At 39.4% G+C, this 21,211-nt stretch overlaps 1 protein-coding gene across 4 annotated transcripts in view; it reads left to right on the top strand.

The window, feature by feature from the left end:
• The window catches only part of CEP95 (centrosomal protein 95), a 36,141-nt gene that overhangs the window by 14,398 nt on the left and 532 nt on the right, over positions 1-21,211 (top strand). For 3 of the 4 annotated variants that reach the window (XM_043464479.1, XM_043464490.1, XM_043464496.1), the window contains 13 exons: positions 7,572-7,703; positions 8,401-8,594; positions 10,203-10,315; positions 10,502-10,631; positions 11,238-11,391; positions 14,031-14,170; positions 14,931-15,020; positions 15,833-15,962; positions 16,725-16,894; positions 17,008-17,082; positions 18,633-18,785; positions 20,683-20,829; positions 21,084-21,155. In XM_043464479.1, coding sequence (XP_043320414.1) covers positions 7,572-7,703; positions 8,401-8,594; positions 10,203-10,315; positions 10,502-10,631; positions 11,238-11,391; positions 14,031-14,170; positions 14,931-15,020; positions 15,833-15,962; positions 16,725-16,894; positions 17,008-17,082; positions 18,633-18,785; positions 20,683-20,829; positions 21,084-21,155 — 1,700 coding nt within the window. The remainder of the gene's footprint in view (positions 1-7,571; positions 7,704-8,400; positions 8,595-10,202; positions 10,316-10,501; positions 10,632-11,237; positions 11,392-14,030; positions 14,171-14,930; positions 15,021-15,832; positions 15,963-16,724; positions 16,895-17,007; positions 17,083-18,632; positions 18,786-20,682; positions 20,830-21,083; positions 21,156-21,211) is intronic. The other variant, XM_043464484.1, reaches the window with a different exon arrangement.

The following is a 21,211-nucleotide window of genomic DNA, read 5'->3' as shown; positions in this document are numbered from 1 at the left end:
AAAATAAAGTCTGTCACTGTTCCCATTTTTGCCGCATCTATTTGCCATGAGGTGATGGGACCAAATGCCATGATCTTAGTTTTCTGAATGTTGAGTTTTAAGCCAGCTTTTTCACTCTCCTCTTTCACCTTCATCAAAAGGCTCTTTGTTCCTCTTTGCTTTCTGCCATTAGGGTGGTGTCATTTGCATATCTGAGGTTGTTGCTGTTTCTCCTGGCAATCTTGATTCCAGCTTGAGCTTCATCCAGCCTGACATTTCACATGATGTACACTGCATGTAAGTTAAATAAGCAGGGTGACAATATACAGCCTTGACGTATGACGTACTCCAGTCTTGAACCAGTTTGTTGTTGCATGTCCGGTTCTAACTGTTGCTTCTTGACCTGCATACAGGTTTCTCAGAAGGCAGGTAAGGTGGTCTGGTATTCCCATTTCATTAAGAATTTTCCACAGTTTGTTGTGATCCACATAGTCAAAGACTTTAGCTTAGTCAGTGAAGCAGAAGTAGCTATTTTTCTGGAATTGCCTTTTTCTATGATCCAACAGATGTTGGCAGTTTGATCTCTGGTTCTTCTGCCTTTTCTAAATCCAACTTGGACATCTGGAAGTTCTTGGTTCACATACTGAGAAAAAGTATTTTTAAACCTTTTCTAAAATTGAGCCTAGCTTGAAGGATTTTAAGCATTACTTTGCTAAGGTGTGAAATGAGTGCAATTGTGTGGTAGTCTGAACATTCCTTTGCATTGCCCTTCTTTGGAATGGTCATAAAAACTGACCTTTTCCAATCCTGTGCCTGTTGCTGAGTTTTCCAAATTTGCTGGCATATCGAGTGCAGCACTTTTACAACATCATCTTTTAAAATTTGAAGTAGTTCAGCTGGAATTCCATCACCTCCACTTTGTTGTAGTAATTCTTCCTAAGGCCCACTTGACTTCACACTCCAGGATGTCTGGCTCTAGGTGAGTGATCACATCATCATGGTTATCTGGGTAATTAAGACCTTTTTTGTACAGTTCTGTGTATTCTTGTCACCTCTTCTTAAATCTCTTCTGCTTCTGTTAGGTCCATACTGTTTCTGTCTTTATTGTGCCCGTCTTTGCATGAAATGTTTGGTATCTCTAATCTTCTTGAGATCTCTAGTCTTTCCCATTCTATTGTTTTTGTCTATTTCTCTGCATTGTTCACCTAAGGCTTTCTTATCTCTCCTAGCTGTTCTTTGGAACTCTGCATTCAGATGGATATATCTTTCCTTTTCTCCTTTGCCTTTCACTTCTCTTCTCTTCTCAGCTATTTGTAAGGCCTCCTCAAACAACCATTTTGCCTTTTTGCATTTCTTTCTCTTGGGGATGGTTTTGATCACTGCCTCCTGTACAGTGTTATGAACCTTCATCCATAGTTCTTCAGGCACTCTTGTTTATCGGATCTAATCCCTTGAATCTGCTTGTCACTTCCACTGTATAATCATAACGGATTTGATTTAGGTCATACCTGAATGGTCTAGTGGTTTTCCCTGCTTTCTTCAATTTAAGTCTGTATGTCTAGTTAACATTCATTACTGAAAACTTACCCATTTTTTCTTGTAATGAGAACTTTTATGATTCACTCTATTAGCAACTTTCAAGTATACAACAGTATTTTTTCTTAAACCTCTTTTAAATTGAGATACAGTTAATGTACAATATTATATAAGTTACAGGTGTACAACATGGTGATTCACAATTTTTAAATTTTATACTCCATTTATAGTTTTTATAGGTCTTCCCTAGTGGCTCAGATGGTAAAGAATCCACCTGCAACGTGGGAGACCCGGGCTTGATCCCTGGGCCGGGAAGATCCCCTGGAGGAGGGCATGGCAATCAACTCCAGTATTCTTGCCTGGAGAATCCCACGGACAGAGGAGCCTGGAGGGCTACAGTCCATGGGGTCACAAAGTCAGGACATGACTGAGTGACTGAACACGTAGTTATAAAATATTGGCTGTATTCCCTGTGTTGTATGCTATATCCTTGTAGCTTTATTTTATACATAATAGTTTGTACTTAACCCCCATCCCTGTCTTGTCCCTCTCTCCACTAGTAACCATTAGTTTATTCTCTGTATCTGTGAATTTATTTCCCTTCTGTTACATTCACTACTTTTATTTTGTAGATTCCACATATAAGTGATATTATATATAGTGTTTGTCTTTCTCTAACTTATTTCACTAGCATAATACCCTCAAAGTCCATTCATGTTGTTGTGAATGGCAAAATTTTCATTCTTTTTAATGACTGAGTAGTATCCCAGCGTGTGTGTACATAAACCATGTTTTTTCTATCCATCCGTTAATGGACACAGTTTGCTTCCTTATCTTGGCGATTAAAAATAATGCTGCTATGAACATTGGGGTGCACGTGTCTTTTCAAATTAGTGTTCTCTTTTATTTTGAATATATAGCAAAAGTGGAAGTGCTGGGTCATATGGTAGTTCTGTTTTTAGCTTTTTGAAAAGCTGCTGCATTGTTCTCCACAGTAGCTGCACCAATTTACATTCCCACCAGCAGTGTACCAGGGTTCCCTTTTCTCCACATCTCCACCTACATTTGTTAATCTGTGATATTTTTGATAAGCCATTCTGACAAGTGTGAGGTGATAATCTCATTGTGGTTTTAATTTGCATTTCTCTGATTAGCAGTATTGAGAGTCTCTACATGTACCGGTGGCTATCTCTGTGTCTTCTTTGGGAAAATGTCTGTTCAGGTTTTCTGCCCATTTTTAAATTGGGGTTTGGTTTTTGATGTTGAGTTGTATGAGCTATTTATATACTTTGGATATTAACCCCTTATAAGTCATCTCATTAGCAGATGTTTTCTAATTTTAAAGGTTGTCTTTTTGTGATGGTTTTCTTTGCTGTGCAGAACTTTTAAGTCTAACAAGGTCTCATTTGTTTCACTTTCATTTGTTTATTTTTGCTTTTATTTCCTTTGCTTTAGGAGATAGATCCAAAAAGGTATTGGTACGATTGTTTCAAAAAGTGTTCTGCCAGTATTTCCTTTAGGAGTTTTATGGTTTTGGTCTTAAATTGAGACCTATAATCCATTTTGAGTTTATTTTTGTATATGGTGTGGGAAAATGTTCTAGTTTCATTTATTAATATGTAACTGTCCAGTTTTCCCAGCACCACTTATTGAAGAGACAGTCTTTTCTCTATTGTATTTTTTGTCTTGTCATAGATTAATTGCAATTTGTATATATACATGATTGTTTTAAGTTGCTAATCTCTCCCTTTCAAGTCCTTTTTAACAGCCCTGCATTTGTACTCTCCTCCCCTCACAATTTTTGCTTTTGATGTTATATTTTATATCTAATTATTTTGTGGATCCCTTAACTGGGCTTTCCTAGTGGCTAAGTGGTAAAGAATCTGCCTGCCAGTGCAGGAGATACAGGTTCGACCCTTGGGTTAGGAAGATTCCCTGGAGAAAGAAATAGCAACCCAGTCCAATATTCTTACCTGGGAAATCCCATGTACAGAGGAGCCTGGCAGGCTACAGTCCATGGGGTCGCAAAAGAGTCGGAGACAACTCGGCATCTAAACGACAGTTCCTTATTGTGAATATTCATGATTTTGCTACTTTTGTCTTCTAACCTTACTAGCTTTGTGTGTGGATGATTTCCTACCTTTTCTGTATGGTTGCCTGTACCAATGAACTTTTTCATTTCATAATTTTCATGCTTATAGCCTTTTTTTTTTAATTTCAGAGAAGTTCCTTTAACATTTGTTGTAAAACTGGTTTGGTGATGCTGAACTCTTAGTTTTTGTTTGTCTGTAAGGCTTTTGATCTCTCCATCAAATCTGAATGAGAGTCTTTCTGGCTAGAGTATTCCTGGTTGTAGGTTTTTCCCTTTTATCACTTTAAATATAGCCTGTCACTCCCTTCTGGCCTGCGGAGTTTCTCCTGAGAAGTCAGCACATAGCCTTGAGGGAATTCCCTTGTTTCTTCTCCCTTGTTGCTTTTAGTAACAAGAGCAGTTTTTAATTTTTACCCTTAGAAACTAGAGTTGTCTTGTAGGACTTCCTGCACTTCCTGGACTTGGATATCTGTTCCTTTCCCAGGTGAGGGAAGTTTTCAGTTATTGTGTCCTAAAATATGTTATCAGCTCCTTTCTCTCTCTCTCCTCCTGGCACCTGTACAATGGGAGTACTAGTGCACATGATACTGTCCTAACAATCTATTAAAGTGGTGTCATTTCTTATCATTTTTTAAAAATTCATTCAGTGTCACTGATTTCTGCTACTCTCTTCTAGCTGGCTGATCCATTCCTCTATATCCTTTAGTCTACTTTAATTCCTTTTAGTGTATTTTTCATTTCAGTTATTCTTCATTTCTGTTTTGCTCTTTATTTTCTCTTTGTTAAAAACTTCTAGCTTCTCATTCTGTGCAGCCATTGTTCTCTCGAGTTCTTTGATCATCTTATACAATCACTGCCCTGAACTCCTTCTCTGGTAGATTGCCTGTCTCCACTTCACTTAGTCCTGCGGTTTTACCTTGTTGCTCTGTCTGGAACATGTTCTTCTGTCACCACATTTTGCCTAAGTTGCTGTTTTTATTTTTATGTGTCTGGTACATTGATTATGTTTCCCTACTGGAGAAATGGCTTTTTGTTGGAAAAGCCCTGTGCATCCCAGCAGTATGTCCCCCGCTGGTCCCCGAGCTGTGTGCTCTAGCGGTTGCCCCTCTGAGGGCTGCATGGGGCCTTCGGTTGTGGTGGGCTATTCGCTCCGCTTGGTTGGCCCCTGGTCCCGTTGGTTGCCAGGCCCTGCCTTGTGCTGAGGCTGCCAGCTGCTGGTTGGCTGGTCACAAGGTGGCTGACTGTGTAACCTGAGACCCCCGGGGCTAGTGCTGGCTCAGTGGTGGGTGGAGTCAGACTGAAGGCCTCAGAGCTGTTTCCTGCCGGTTGGTGGGTGAAGCCAGATCCTGGCTTAGTGCTGTCTTACACACGGGCAGAGCAGGTCTTGGAGTCTGGTTGCAGAGCCCAGGGGTCCCGGAGCTGGTGTCTGACTGCTGGGTGTGGACAGTTCCTGGCACAGTTGGGTACAGGGTCTGGGGTGCCCTGAAGCTTGTGTTGGCCTGCTAGTGGCCAGGGCTGGGGCCCAGCTGTCCCAGTGAGGGGTCTGGCCTACTGATCCGTATGTTGCAGAACTAGTTTTCTTGTGTCTGATGTCTGCCCCCTGGTGGGAGAAACTGGTCCAGAGGCTAGAGCAGGCTCCCTTGAGGTCAGGGCCAGGGCCAGCGGATCTAGATCTTGGAACTGCTGCATGCTCACTGGTGGATGAAGTTCAGGGGTCTTAAGGCAGCCTGTCGGTTGATGGGTGGGACTGTGTCCCTGCTCAGTTGCTTGGCCTGAGGTGTCCCAGCACTGGTACCTATAGGCTTTGGGTAGGGCCAGGTCTTGGTGCTAATAAGCTAGAGGTTGGATTCCACAGTAATGCTTGCCAGCACCAAGGTCCATGTGGTAGAAGGAGTTCCTCACAATGGCTGCCACCAGGGTCTGTGTACCCGGGGTGAGCTGCAGCTGCCACCTGTCTCACCAGGAGACTCTGAGTTCAGGAAGTGGGTCTGGCCTAGGCTCCTCTCCAATTACTGCTTCTGTCCCCAGTCCCAGAATAGAGACTTTGTGTGTGCCCTTTAAGAATGAAATTTCTTTCCTTCAGCCTTTTGGGACTCCTAAAAGTAATCACCACTTGCCTTCAAAGCCAGATGTTCTGAGGGCTCATCTTCCCAGTGCAGGACCCTCAGGCCAGGGAGCTCACTCCTTTGGGAGAACCTCTGCAATGTAATTATTCTCCAGTTTGTGGGTCACCCACCTTGGGGTATGGGACTTGACTATATTGCAAGTCTGCGCCTCCTACCATCTCGCTGTGGTTCCTTCTTGATGTCTTTAGTTATAGAAGATCTTTTTTGGTAGGTTCCTATCTTTTTCATCAACTGTTGTTCAGCAGATGGTTGTGGTTTTGGTGTGCCTATGAGAAGAAGTGAGTTCAGGGTCTTTGTACTCTGGCATCTTGGCCATCCTCCCTTCCTTATACCTTTTCCGTGAGTAAGGAGAAATCCCTTCTTAAGCGCCTTGTAATAAGATACACAGCAGGATCTCATCATGATGCAAACCTGGCCAAGGCTTGCTGCTCTGTGACTTGAGTTGAGGAGGCGGTAGTGAGGCCTCTGTAAGAGCTGGGTTTGTTTTACAGAGGGCGTGAACTAGACTCCTGATAGAGGAGGCGGCTTCTGGTGCCCAGAGCACTGCCCCCGTCAACACAGTATTAATTGTAGTCACCGTACTGTACACTGGGGCTTCCCTGGTGGCTCAGACGGTAAAGAATCTGCCTGCAGTGCTGGAGACCCAGGTTCGATCCCTGGGTTGGGGAGATCCCCTGGAGGAGGGAGTGGCTACCCACTCCTGTATTCTTTCCTGGAGAATTCCAAGGACAGAGGAGCCTGGTGGGCTACAGTCTGTGGGGTGGCAAAGAGTCGGACACGACTAAGCAACTAACACTTTTACTTACTGTACATTAAATCCCCTGATTTATTTACTGTATAACAGGAAGTTTGTACTTCTATCTTTATTATATAAATACATAATTTTTTTTTGTCTGTGCCATGTAGCTTGCCGGATCTCAGTTCCCTGACCAGGGGTTGAACCCAGGCCGCCACAGCAGTAAAAGTCCAGAATCTTAACTGTTAAGCCACCAGGGAAATCCCTAATTGAAATATTATTAATGTTTACAATAGAGAAGTTCACAATCTCTGCAGTGATAAAACAGTAGGTTCTAAAACAATCTGAAGTTGAGAGATAATTAAATGTGTAGCTTTCACTCTGACAAAAGTTCTTGGTGATAACGAACCATGAGTTTTTAGGAGAAATTCCATCAAAAAAAGGGGAAATCCATTTTGTTTATGGGGAGTTTGTGTATTATAGATTTCCAAGGCAGCAAAGTAGTATTTCCTCAATTTCAGAGCTATTTTAATACAGCTTTCTATGTAATATCATAATATTATAGAGCTGATTCAAAATATTAGCCATTCAAAAATTAGACAAAACTTGTGATTTCCCTGGTGGTCCGATGACTAAGACTCTGCACTCCCAATGGAGGGAGCCAGGATTCATTCCTTGGTCAGGGAACTGGATCCCACATGCCCCGACTAAGACCTGGGGCATCCAAATAAATAAAAATAAATATTTTTTTAAAAGAAAATAATCAGAACATTTGTTTGACCTATAAATCTTTGATTATGGTTCCAACCAAGACTTCTAGCTCAGAGATACACCTATGCAACAGTCGGAGTTTCTACAACTCTGCCCCCTACTTTTCTAAAGCAGAGGAATGAAACATTGTGTAAAACTGCTTTTAAGTTACATAAATGATTCTGGGCTACAAAACTACATATTGCTATTAGTTATGAAAAAGTATTTGGTATTTCAAGCAATCAGACCAACATAGTTCTATGATTTATGTCATTTCTGATATTTTTATCCTCAAGGTACTAAACTTTTAGTCTAACAGCAATAAAAAAATTTTACCTTCAATATTTTCTAGGTGCCCAAGGTCCTAATGAGATGCAGTCTAAAAAATCCTCAACCCTACCATGTTCTAGCTCACAAGAAGAAGAAGTATTGAACCTTCCCTCTAGTTTTCTGTCCAAGAGTAGGACATCCTTTGTTGAAGACAGTGAGTAGTAACACTGAGCTCTTGAGACTGTGGCTGGGAGCTGGAGATCATAGATCGTGAGCAGTTGCTATTAGCCTTTTTACTTTTGTTGCTCTACAGTAAATGCGATTCTTTTTGGTTTTACATGACCTCATTTGTAAATGTTTACTATTAATTATGAACTTGGATGTCTTCTTAAGATGGTCTTTGGTCATATGTTTTGCATCCACTATTTTATTATCTAAATCCTCTCAAAGACTTTAGGACAGTAAGAGTCTCTGATACATTAGTTTATCAGTTGGTGGTCTTCAAATTATATTAACTTGAAAAATATTCTCATTTCATATTATCTCTGGGATTTTCATACAGTTAGCCATTAACTATGACTTTATATAATACTAACTATTTTTATAACATATAGATTAACCATAATTTATATAGCTATTCTTCAAACCATTTAGGTTTTTAGTAATTTTTCATTATTTTTAAATAAATTTTTAGGAAAATATTATAATAAAAATTACATTCTTCCTAATTTAATTAGGTCCCTACTTGTTCATTGAGAATGAGTCCCTATTTCCATTGTCTTTTTGGTGTGCTTTTCTTAAAATCAAGTTTAAAATATATTTCTAAGTAGTGTGTGTGTACATTTGTTTGTATAGGGTATATGTATATGTGAAAGGATTTATGTCTTATCCACTTTAATTTGTCCAACTAGCAGGAATTTCTTCTGTGGATGTGATTCCAAGTGCTAGGAAGTTAGGGGAGCCTATCCGGTCAGCTGTTCCTTTGCATCCACCTTACCACCCTTCAGAGCCTCGCGCTCCCTGCCCCATAGGAAGAGAATACTTGCGTTCAAGCCACTGCTCCCCTCCCATGAATTCTACTGGAGAAGGCACAGCATTTTCTGTGGTAAGTGGAAAAGCTTGCTTTCAGCTGGACCATAGTCTATAGATTTATTTAAAAGGTCTCTGCTACAATAGTAGTCAAGAATACTGCACTAACCAGAGAGCACTGTACTTCTTAAAATTCACCTCTGCATACACCTGCACATTCTTCCAAGGAAGATAGGGACAGGATGACTGTAAAAGGGGAAATAGGATGAGCCAACACATACTGAGTGCTTATTTTGTGTTAGGCACAGTTTTGCATACTTTACAAATATTGGATAAATCACTTCTTACAACACAGCTCTGAAGTAGATACTGTTTTTATTTCTTATGGAGAAACTGAAATACAGGGTTTAAGAATCTTGTCTGAGGTCACACAGCAGTTGTAGAATTAGGATTAGAATTCAGGCATTCTAGCTTCAGAATCCATATTGTATGTATCTAATTTAATAATTGAAATTATTTAACATAAAAGAAAGTATAAAAAATAATCTTTCAGCCATATTCCTGTTAATCCAGCATGAACTACTATTAACATTCTGGCCTTTTCACGTCTACTCTTTTCTTTGAAAATAAAAGCCTTTTTTATACAGTCATCACGTTCCTATTTTCCCAGCAACAGGTATATGCCAAGGTATATGTATATGCCAAGGGTAAATGTATTTTAAAAATGATACACTGTCATTGTTAAAAATTGAAACAATACCAAAAAAGTAAATTAGCATTAGGTGACCGTCATTCTAAACATTCTGAGCATCAGTTTAGATCGGAGGGTGAACGGATAAAGAGAGAAAGGGATCATAGGTTAGTGATTACTTTGAGGGGGCTTGCAGGAGTAGTGGAAAGGCTTCTGAGTTGTTGGTAATACTCTTTCTTTACTGGGTGGCAGTTAAATGGGAATAATTATTTTGAACCTGTTCTTGAGAGGGACACTAACTTCAGTTTTAAAAAGGTTTTTTTTAAATGTGATTATAATATAGGTTTTACTTAAAGGTATTAAGTTTAATTTTCCTTTAATAGAAGAAAAAGGTACTGAAGTGAAATTAAAGAGATAATTAAACATCAGATGTTTCTTTTTTTTTTTTTTTTTTTAGATGTTTCTTAACTACAAGAAATATTTTCCATAAGATTCCCTCCAAAGTTAAGATATAATTAGCCTCCAACTAATAAAAATAAATGAAAAAAAAAACAAGATATAAATTGCTTAAATATTGAATTTATATTCATATTTTAGAGGTTTTGCCTGTTTGTTTTGAACAGTTTCTGTTGACTTCTTCATATGAAAGATGATTTTAATACTTTCCAGTTGTGATTTGATCATTTTTTCACTGTCCAGGTATAGCCATAATCAAGTTTTCATATTTGAGACCACCTCACTTGCCTTTATATTTGAATGACATCCTGAGCCATGCTTTTTCTTTGAGGACAAGTTTACAGACATTGCTCCATTCCTTTGGCATTGGTGATCAGTAGAGTGTTTTGACAAATGGGGTTTTTAAAAAAGCAAAACATGAAGAATAAAGGGAGCTAGCTTTCTATCACAGGTCCTCCCTTCCCATCACACACAATATGTTGTTTTTTATGTCTTCCCTATATCTTTTTCAAATCAACTCTCCTTTGTTTTTAATAGGAACCAGACAATAGAGTTTCCTTAACTTCCAAGTTGTCTGAAGATAGCAAACAGGAAGTGTATTCAGCTCGGCACCAAGGCCCTGGGATAAGGAAACTTCCCAGAGGAAAAAGGTAACAGCACTGCAGGCTTCAGTGTTGACAGGTTGTCCGCAAAGGGATTCGAAGAGTTAAGGGTATACGCTCCAGATTTAGCTGTGAAGGCCAGTATGGAATATTTGGCAAAGCATGTATTACAGTTGTTCTGAACTAAGTAATGTATGCTTGTCTATTTAAATGTCATATCACTTTTTATTACAGATATGAAAACAGAGCTGCAGTCTCATCCTGGGGTTCACCTTTCTCCCAGAGGGCAGGAAAAAGGTTCACAGAACAAGAATTACATGCAGTATCAGAGAAACTGTCTCAGCGCCTCTCTGAACTAGATTCGGCAAGTCTTATTTTTTTCTTATCTGTATTGAGATTGCCATAGTTGGTGAACATTTAAGTGATTTTCCAACTAAGGTGAGAGCTAAGCTTAATGAACTAGAAAGTTAATTTTATCTTAGTTACTGTGAAAATCTTCTGTAAGTCAAGCAGATGGGACATAGGCTGAGAAATTATCTCCTAGCCTTTTATGATATAACCAGATATGGTACATATTCATCTAAATTTTATCAAATTCTGATTAAATAACATGATTACATTAAACCATATATACTTAGTTGCATATGTATTGTTTCTGTTTGTCACTAAAGACATTTTGGTATAAAATTGGATGAGCTCTGATTTTCAAAAAATAAAATACTGTAGTTTGGGGATATCATTGATTAAATATATTAAGTCCCTATGTGACTTACTCTTAAGGTTATTGAAACTGATAGTCTGTGGCACTGATAAATATCCTTTAGAAACTCTGCATAAGCGTCTGAAAACTTGTGTCTGAACCTGTGCCTAATTATCAGAGAAAGCTTTTAGAAGGTTATGTCTGTCTAATCCTTGCAACTTGCATTCTGCTGAAATCAGTAACAGATGTTAAAAAGGATTTTCTTGATAGATGTTAAAAAGTGCCCTGGGTGATCGAATGAAAGAAAAGACTGGCTCCAAAGAGGAGAATATTGGAAATGAAGAGGTGGAAAGTGGAAATGATGAGACACTGTCTCAGCACAGTGATGGCATCGTGGAGTATGGACCGAAGAAGCCAAGGCCAGGTAACGCCTGTATGCATTTCATCAGGATCTGTTTGAATTTTATCTTGTTCTTTTGTTTGGAACATGTTCTACTGCTTCTTCCGTTTCCTGCCTTTGTGTTGGTTTCTGAGCAGTGTGTAGGACAGCCGCGCTCTCAGTCCTGCAGGAGCAGTCTTGCTCAGGAGAGGACTCTTCGCCTTCAGCCCATCCCTCGCTCCTGGTTGGTTCTCAGACCTGTGGTTGTCCAAGCCACTCTCTTCATTCCTATGGCTCCTGGCAGTTGAGGGTGCTCTCTGACCCTTTTTGATGTGGGTTTTTTGTCATTTCAGTCACTCAGCTACTGTCTAGATTCTTTTCAGAGGAAATTATTCCATATGTAGTATATGTTAGTGTCTATGGAGGAAATGAATTCAGGAGCCTGTATATTACCATCTTGAACTGGAACCCTCTCACTCCTGTCTTTTTACTTAAAAAAAATTTTTTTAATGTTTTAATTGAAGGATAATTGCTTTATAGTATGTTGGTTTCTCCCAAATATCAACATGAATCAGCCATAGGTATACATGTCCCCTCCCTCTTGAACTTCCCTCCCACCTCCCTCCCGTCCCACCCCTCGAGGTTGCTCCAGAGCCCAGTTTAAGTTCCCTGAGTCACACAACCAATTCCCATTTCACCTGTCTTGTCTTTAACAGCATTGTGTTACCTGTCTAAATATGCAATTTTTTTAATTTACATAGATACTATATATGTTATTCTGCAACTTTTTTTTTTTCCTGTTAACATTGTTTTAGAAATCTGTTCCTACTTCTGGTTCACTCATTATAACTACCGTGTAACCGAGTTCATTCTTCCTTGGTGACTAAGACGGTAAAGAATCTGCCTGCAATGCAGAAGAGACCTAGGCTCGATCCCTGGGTTGGGAAGATCCCCTGGAGAAGGGAATGGCTACCCACTCCAGTATTCTCAGGGCTTCCCTAGTGGCTCAGAGAGTAAAGGATCTTGCCTGCAGTGTGGGAGACCTGGGTTCAATCCCTGGGTTGGGAAGATCCCTTGGAGAAGAGAAAGGCTACCCGCTCCAGCATTCTTACATGGAGAATTCCATGGACGGAGGATCCTGGTGGGCTACAGTCTGTAGGGTCACGAAGAGTTGGACATGACTGAGTGACTGACACTTTTCACTGATTTCATACAGTGTATCTCATTTATATGTGTGTATTTTTATTTAGGTGTATGTGGATTTTTTTTGCTTCCCGATTTCATAACTACAAATACTTCTGCAGTGAACAACTTCAATATGTGCAGAAGTTTCTCTGGGATCCACATCTACTAGAATTGGTAGATCAGAGGTTTGCACTTTCTTACCATTGCCAAATTCCCCTCCAAAGTGATCACACACATTTGTACTTACATGAGCAATGCATGACAGTTTCCAGTTTGCCACATCCTTGCAGATGCTTCCTACTGTTTGTTCAAATAATTATCCCATTTTCCAGCAACTAAAATTCTACATGTTTTGCATTCATTTTTATCTACTTTGGTCATCCCTTGTTTCTCTAGAAATAGTCCATTTCTCATCCAGAACTTCCTTAACTTTTCAGTTTTTTTTTTTTAACTTTAAGAATACTTTTTCCTTGTCTTGATTATTTCCTCCCTTCCCTGAAATTTGGCTACGGTAATCCCTAGGAAGCCTCATCCTGTAACGTGCGTGTTTCCCTTGGGGTACATGTACATCATATACCATTTTGAAAACACATTGTAAGTTAAAATGTTATGTTTATTGGATCTTCAGTTTCTAAAGAAGAATACATTGTTGGACATAGTAAAAATGTTAAAACACCATTTAAAATAGATTGTGCAAGTTAGTAACTTGAAAGATTTAAATTAAGAGAGTAAAGAGACAAAAGCTCAAGGACACGTCTCTGGAAAATTTTATTTAGAAAGTTATCAAACCTTTCAAATTTCCTTGATGTCAGAGCTGTATTGAATTACTTGCTTTTCCTAAAAGGCACAGACCCCCCCCTCCTTCACAACTAGCAGATTCCTAAGTCTGTCTATAAACAATGGACATAAAAAAGTATGTGGAGGGAAGTAATTTGTTAGATCTCGCAGGCAGTGTGGAATATGAGGGCTGGATCACTAGGGAAGAACAGGACTGCTTAAAAATGCTAAATAACTTCTGTGTATAAGGTGTTGCTTTATAAGGGTAAGGGGTGTGTGTGTGTGTGTGTGTGTGTGTGTGTGTGTGTGTGTGTGTGTGTGTGTCTATACATACATACACACTTAGATCTCCCTTCTCAGGGCCTACATAGGCAAAAGGGTAGCAGACACACCGCTAGGATGGTTTAACTTTTTTTTTTCTCTCTCCACCACCAAGAGTACTAAGTATAGGCCTTTGTGTGCAGCAGGCATTCCACATGTTGCTCCATTTTCAACCCAAAAGTGAATATAGAAATTTAATACTTCTTTGAAACATTTTGAGTACATATTTCTGTGCATTTGTCTGTTTGCTTGGTATGATTAAACATACAAATAGAAATTAGAGGAGAGTACATTTAGTACATTCACAGTCTCTTTGGATTCAGTGAGAATCAACCATTTGGTGCCAGCTTGACATTTCTAGCTCTCAGAAACTCACGGTACGTGTCTCTCTTGTGCTGCAGGACTTGCCATGCATAGAAGGGCACCCTCCAGATCTCATTCACTCTCTCCATCACCAGTTAACAAAAACAAACAATTCCAGGTGGAGAGAAAAAGGCAGCGAAAACCAAAAGAAACAGATGTCCGCCGATTTCAAGCAAAGGTATATCCTATCTCTTGACTGTTACTAGGCAGCAGGTATTACCATTATTTACCCTCAGCCAGATGCTACAGTGAACATGCTGTTGATTAAAGGCATAAAATGCATTTAAGATTCTTGAACTGAGTAGATGACAAAATCATGTGACATAGCTTTTATGTCCCCCATTATAAAACTTGTACTCCTGAAACTCTAAGAAAACTAACCTTATATAACTCCAGTGGACTAAGAAAGTGTATCAGTGTAGACTGATATTTTAAGGGAGAGGTTTAGAAATAAAGAGAACTTGAGGTGGATTAAATGTGACAGACCATTTGAGTTACAGATAGGATGAAAATGCCCAAGACAGGAATGAAAGGAAGTGGTTAGGGTTCAACAGGAGAATGTATGATTACTGAGGAAGACTTTCTGCTGTGAATAGTGATTTTGACATGTAGCATAAACTTAGAGCACTTAAGTTTATTGCTATAGTATGTTTTATCATGGTGAAAACTAATTCAGTATGTAATTCAACATGTAACTTCCATCCAAGGATGTATCAAAACAATTATAAACTGTGGGAACAAAAAAATAACGTTAGGTAAAGTTTTATGTCTCAGTTAGGTATCTGTTAAATAATATATATTTATTGATCAGTAGCCTGAAAGGAACTTTTAAGAAAAGTGATTTGAATGGCAGTCTTAGGTAGATTTTTTTTTTTTTTCTTCATTTTCATTTGTATGTTTTTAATAACTATAATATCACATGGCCTTTTCCCCTGTAGGCAATAACAGAGGCATTTGAAAAGGAACTAAGAAGAAATAAAGTTCAAGAGAATATTGGACCTCTAGGAATAAATGACGAGGAGGAAACAGTGGGTAAAAGTCTCTACTGTAATAAATGCCATTTGATCAAATCAGTGGAAAGTACAGAGATGATCTTTTTAAAAGGAAAAAAGAATCAACAGAACCTTAATCATTAGCCTCTTAGAAAAAAGCAGAATTTCACTTCATGGATGTGGATTTTCTTTTATTCATAGGGTAACCAAGCTGCTAAAATGTGGTACCAGAAACACTAGTATTTTTTCCTGCCTGCCTGAAACTTCAATCAGTTTTAAGGGCTTCTATTGTTTTATCAGTTCACCAAGGCTTTGAAGACAGTCTGGGCTGACAAGTTAAAGAGGGAGAGTAAGAGAAGACAGAAAATCCCAGTTCTGAGCTTGGTTGGAACAAACCCAAAGCATAAGTTTTCATTGCCTTTCAAAAGAATAGTTACAGAAGCTAAATGAAAGCAGGGAAGAAAATGCTTACGCTAAAATGTTCACAAACCAGGATATAGAATATAGTATGGTTATAACTAAACATTGTTTTAGAACTTTTGTAATCTACGTGGAAGAGACTGTCAAAGAAGCAGGCACATCAGAACATGGTCAGTTGTTGTATTTAGGGGGTAGGACTGTGGCAACTACGAAACTTGAATAAGAGTCAGTGCTTTTTCAAACTCCAAGGGCTGCCAGAAACTAAAGAGGTATTTAACTTAAAGTAGGTAAATACTAACCAAATTTTAGAAGTCTGAAGTAAGGTAGTTTGGTTGGAAATTATCTTGACTATTTTTGCTAATATGTAATATTTAAGATGATATATGAAAGAGCTATTAGACTTCTCATTCTATTGTTTTATGTCTAAGGAAAAAATATACAGAGAAGCTGTTCATAAAGGAACTCCAAAACGAAGTCAACCCTGGAAGATTTACTCTAGAAAAACCACAACTCCAAGTCCAAGAGGTGGCTTGCCAAAGCCAAATAAAGCAGTTCCAAGTAAGAACCACAAAATTGTACTTTATGGAAAACTGGCATCCTTTGAAAGTGCACGCTGCCTGCCAAGGACACAGCACTGAAAACTTAACATCTACCAGTGAGCTGGACAGAGTGCCCTCGTCTGCTGCTGCCGTATGCTAAATTTTTGTAGAGAGAGATAAAACTCTTAAATGAGCCATTTCTTTAAAACACTTAAGTATATACCAATACATTGGCACAAAGGAATGCACTGGCTATGACCTGCTGTTCCAACCTCAGCTTCTCTCTCTGTTCACTAAGTGCTGGCTGCCTTTTCTTTGTTTCTGGGAAGTTGGTAGAACCAAGGGGATGCTCCAAAGTAAGCAGAGGGCCTATCCAGCTCCTGTATATTTAGAGTTGGCACTGAGGTGCATTTTCAAAGACCACTGACCTTCTAACTACATCCTAGTAGACACAGACTTTCCTTCCTGGGAGGGTTGGAGAGTCTGTTTGACCACACACAGAGCATCCACCCCAGGCACTGAATCAGCTGAGCAGTTAGGATGGACTTCATAAGACCAGCATTTCCTCAGTCAGAAATGTTCAGCTTATTTTCATCCTTACTAGTAGTTGGCTTGTCCCAATCAGAAAAGGAATGCAAAAGTAATAACATACTTTTAGACTTGTTCTTTTCAGGCTCAGAGCCATATCACTTAGATAAGCTTTGACTGAAGGTTGAATGAGATTTCTTCTTAAAAGCTGTCAGCAAGTTTCTCAGATTAAAAAATTTTTTTTACCTTGCAGTGAAAGTGAATGAACACAGTCTCCTGCCCCTGATGCTGGAGCAGTTTCCATTTCTCTATGTTTCTGGCCAAACACTAAGCAAAATGTGGAAACAGCAAATCGCACAGGTTGAACAACTCAAAAAAGATGCATACAGAGAAAATCGATCAAAGAAGAAACTCCAGGATGAAGTAAGATAGCTGTCAATTAAGCATAGAAATATAAAGCAAAAAGATGCAGGGCTTATCCTTGATAATCTAGTGAACAGAATTATTAACCCCCTTCCCTTCCATCCCACTTAAAGATAGAAGAAGCCTTGAGAAGGCATGACCTCCTTACTGCGCTTATCAAGAAAGAATATGAACATAACAAGAGACTGGTATGTCAAGAGCAAACTGGGTATTATATCTTTGAATTTGTAAGTTAATTACTTACTTTTATTTGTACTAGCTGAGCAGTATCCCTACTGACTCATACCTCCAGCGCTTGCCTGTGGAAGCATTTAGGTCTTTAACCAACATTGATATGAGGGTAAGGTACTAGCTGCTTCATAAACACAGTTTTATTTTTTCTAATTTATTTTTTAATTGGAGGGTAATTGCTTGACAGAATTTTGCTCTTTTCTGCCAAATATCAACATGAATTAGCTATAGGTATACGTATGTCCCCTCCGTCTTGAACCTCCCTCCCTATACAGTGTCTTTATAGTAACACATTAGAGATGTTTTCTGTGAAATGAAAAACCTGAAGTTTTGAAATGTTAACTTGCCCTCAGTCCCGCCGTAGTCAGCAAGGGCAAGTTTAGATTTTAATCCAGGTCTGTCCCTGTGAGCCCCGTCAGGTTCCAGGTGGTTAACTCAAGTGTTTATTTTGTCCTCCCCCTTCTTTCTCAGGTCCCAAATAGAAAGTTGAGGTTATTTATGCCTCCATTTTAATTTGGGCTAAGAATCGTATACAGTATAATGTTATCCTCTTAAGTATCGTGAAGGGAGAGGCCAGAGATCAAAGACGGTAAAAAGCCAGAGGAAGAGACTGAGGATAGAGACAAGCTGCCACTAAGTCACGTCAGGCTTTGCGACCCCGTAGACGGCAGCCCACCAGGCTCCCGTCCCTGGGAGTCTCCAGGCAGGAACACTGGAGTGGGTCGCCATTTCCTTCTCCAGTGCGTGAAAGAGCAAAGTGAAAATAAAGTCCCTCAGTCGGGTCCGACTCTTCGAGACCCCATGGACTGTAGCTTGTCAGGCTCCTCTGTCCATGGGGATTTTCCAGGCAAAAATACTGGAGTAGGTCACCATTTCCTTCTCCAGTAGAGACAAGCAGCGAGAACTGAAACTGAACAGTTCCTGAGAAGGAAGGGGAAGCATCAGGAATTGCATGTGGGACTCTGGCACTGGGGAGAAGAAAACATGTGTCTGGACAGGTAGTTTGAAGGCTTTTCCTTCATGACTTCATTTCATCCTAACCACTTTGCTAAGATATCACCCAATTTCCTTAGTTTTGCATCTTTTGTGAATGCCAGTTTACTACTCCTTTTAAGTGGGCATCTGGGTATTACTTAGGTGACCTCCTGGAGGAACAGGGAGATGAGATGCTTGTTTGAGAGGGGCTCAGTGGAGATGGCTCTTCTTTTTTCCCACACAAATGGCATGCAGGATCCTACTTCCCCTACCAGAGGTGGAGCCCATGCCCCCTGCAGTGGGAGCACAGACTCTTAACCACTGGACTCTGGGGCACCTCTTCTGACTCTGATGATGAACCTACCAAAAAGACTGGAAGGCTTCTGGGGGCCACACTCTCTGCCCAGCCAGCAGACCATGGGCCCTCCATAGCTAGCTTGCTGCCTGAAGACATGGTGACGGGGAGCAGGGTGGATGAGAACATCAGAGTCTGTCTTCCTCTTGTTCTTACCTCTTTTTCCCTTTCCCTTAGCAAGACTTCAAGGACCGAATTCGTAAGCAGAAATTAACCCAATCAAAGATAAAAGAAAATCGACAGCAGATTGTTCGTGCCCGAAAATATTATGATGATTATAGAGTTCAGTTGCGTTCAAAAATGATGAGAATGAGGAGCCGGGAAGAAATGGTAACTATGGCTTTTCTGTCTGATCCATTTAAAAAGATAAATTTTGTCTGTTACTTTTTTGAACCACCTTCATTTTGACTCTTGTCCTAATTTGAATGCAAGTCTGAGATGCTGGCTAGAGTCCAGGCTTGTTCACACCTCATTTTATCACCGCCATAGTGCGCCCCGGTCTATTCTCAGTCTCTACTGCTTGTTTAAAATCAAAGTATAGTTGATTTATAATTGAGTATAGTTGTGTTAATTACCGCTTTACAGCAGTGACTCAGTTATACATTCTTCTCCATTACGGTTTGTCAAAGGATATTGACAAATATCCTATACAGTGGGACCTTGCTGTTTATCCATTCTGTGTATAAAAGCTTACATCTGCTAACCCCAGTTTAACCACTCCATCCTCCCCCTCAACCCTCTCTTCTTTGGTAACCCCCAGTCTGTTTTCTCCGTCCGTAATTGTTTCTCTTTGGTAGATAGGTTCACTTGTCATATTTTAGATTCCACGTATAAGTGATATTATATGGTATTTGTCTTTGTACAGATATGGTATTTGTTTGCACAGATACATGCCCAGGAACAGGACTGCTGGATCATATGGTAATTCTATTTTTAGTTTTCTGAGGAACCCTCCATATTGTTTTCCATAGTGGCTTCACCAGCTTGTATTCCCACCAGCAGTGTAGGAGGATTCCCTTTTCTCCACACCCTCTCCAGCATTTGTAGACTTTAATGATGGCCATTCTGACTGGCATGAAGTGCTACTTCATTGTAGTTTTGATTTGCATTTCTCTAATAATTAGTGAGGTCGAGCATCTTTTCATGTGCCTGTGGGTCATCTGAATCTCTACTGCACTTACCTTAATGTGAAGTCTTAATTCCCTCTGACCTCCTGTGTGTCGGTATTTCTCCAGGATAACTGCTTTAGGGGGCTGGTCGCATGTTCTGAGACAGGAACTTAAAGTGTGATTACATGACCTCAGGTTCTACTCAAAATCAGGAAAGTAATGGATAGGTATGCTGTGAAATCTTTCTACAGGGTACTTGCTATTTCATCCTTATCAAGCTTGTGATTCCAAACTAGCAATAAATTTCATCTCTAGAGTAAAACATTAGGGTAATTCTACTTCATGGGACTAAAGACTCTGAAGGGAGTCATACTATTATCCTCATTTCTAGAAGATACTTAATTTGAGAGGTTTAATAACTTCACACTAAGGTAATACCACTGACTAATGAATGCATGGCTGTACTTTGGTCAAGAACTCCTACCTAATCAGTGGAGGACAAGTGGGCATATCCAGATCCTTTGAACAATTGTTATCTGTGGCCTCGTTAGATAATAACAACGTGGCTCTCAACTATGCACATGTAACATTTACTTATGCTTTAGGGTTATTCTCCTATATATATGGCTGCAGCAAAGAACCTTCGGGACACAGGAAAAGATATCATTAGTCATTGAAGGAATACAAATCAGAACAACAGTGACATAAACTCTCACCCATAAAGATGGCTAAAATAAAGTATTGGCAAGGATGTAGAAGTTGGAACACAGATGCAGGGCTGGTGGGGTTATAAAACGGTGCAACCACTTTGGAATACAGTCTGGCAGCTCTTCATAAGGTTAAACATGATCCAGCACTTTCACCCCAGGTAACCATACACAGATGTTCATACTATAACCACCCTATTTGTAACAGAAAGAGGAAACACTACCAATGTCCATCAGTTGGTAAATTAATAAAATGTGATATCCATATAGTAGAATATTAAAGTATTATTTGCTATTATTTCCCAAAAAAAACTTTGTGAAATACAGTCAGTATGCATACCTGTAGTTGGGCAAAATTTTATTCCACCATGAAAATTCTGCATAACTTTTTCTGACTTAAATAATTAACAGATATTTAAGAAACTGTTTGAAGAAGGTTTACAAATTCAAAAGCAAAGGTTACAAGACCTAAGAAATTATGCCAAAGAAAAGCGAGATGAACAAAAGAGACAGCACCAGAATGAACTGGACTCAATGGAGAACTACTATAAAGACCAGGTGGGCTCACCGCTGCTAGTTTACATTCTGATGTAATCTTGACCAGAGTCTATATTAATTTGGAACTTGTCACTACACAGGTTAGACTGACTGAAACTTAAGATTAAAATTAGCTAGTGCTTGACCACAGTATAGAAGCATATTGCTGATTTTCAGCCTGTGATTTTAAGGTTTTTAAGATTTTAAGCCTGTGAATATATTGTTATATTTGAACTACAAATATAAGGTTTGTTTTTTTTCTTCCCTGTAAACAGTTTTCATTGCTGGCAGAAGCCATATCACAGGAACGTCAAGAGCTCAAAGCCAGAGAGAAATCACAGGCCCAGGTAATAATAAGATAGAAATCATTTATTTACATTTTTGAGAAATAGAAGTGGAGAGG

The sequence above is a fragment of the Cervus canadensis genome, chromosome 1, assembly GCF_019320065.1.
Source record: "Cervus canadensis isolate Bull #8, Minnesota chromosome 1, ASM1932006v1, whole genome shotgun sequence".
NCBI classification, from domain to species: Eukaryota; Metazoa; Chordata; class Mammalia; order Artiodactyla; family Cervidae; genus Cervus; species Cervus canadensis.
This window is presented reverse-complemented; position numbering and strand designations above follow the sequence as displayed.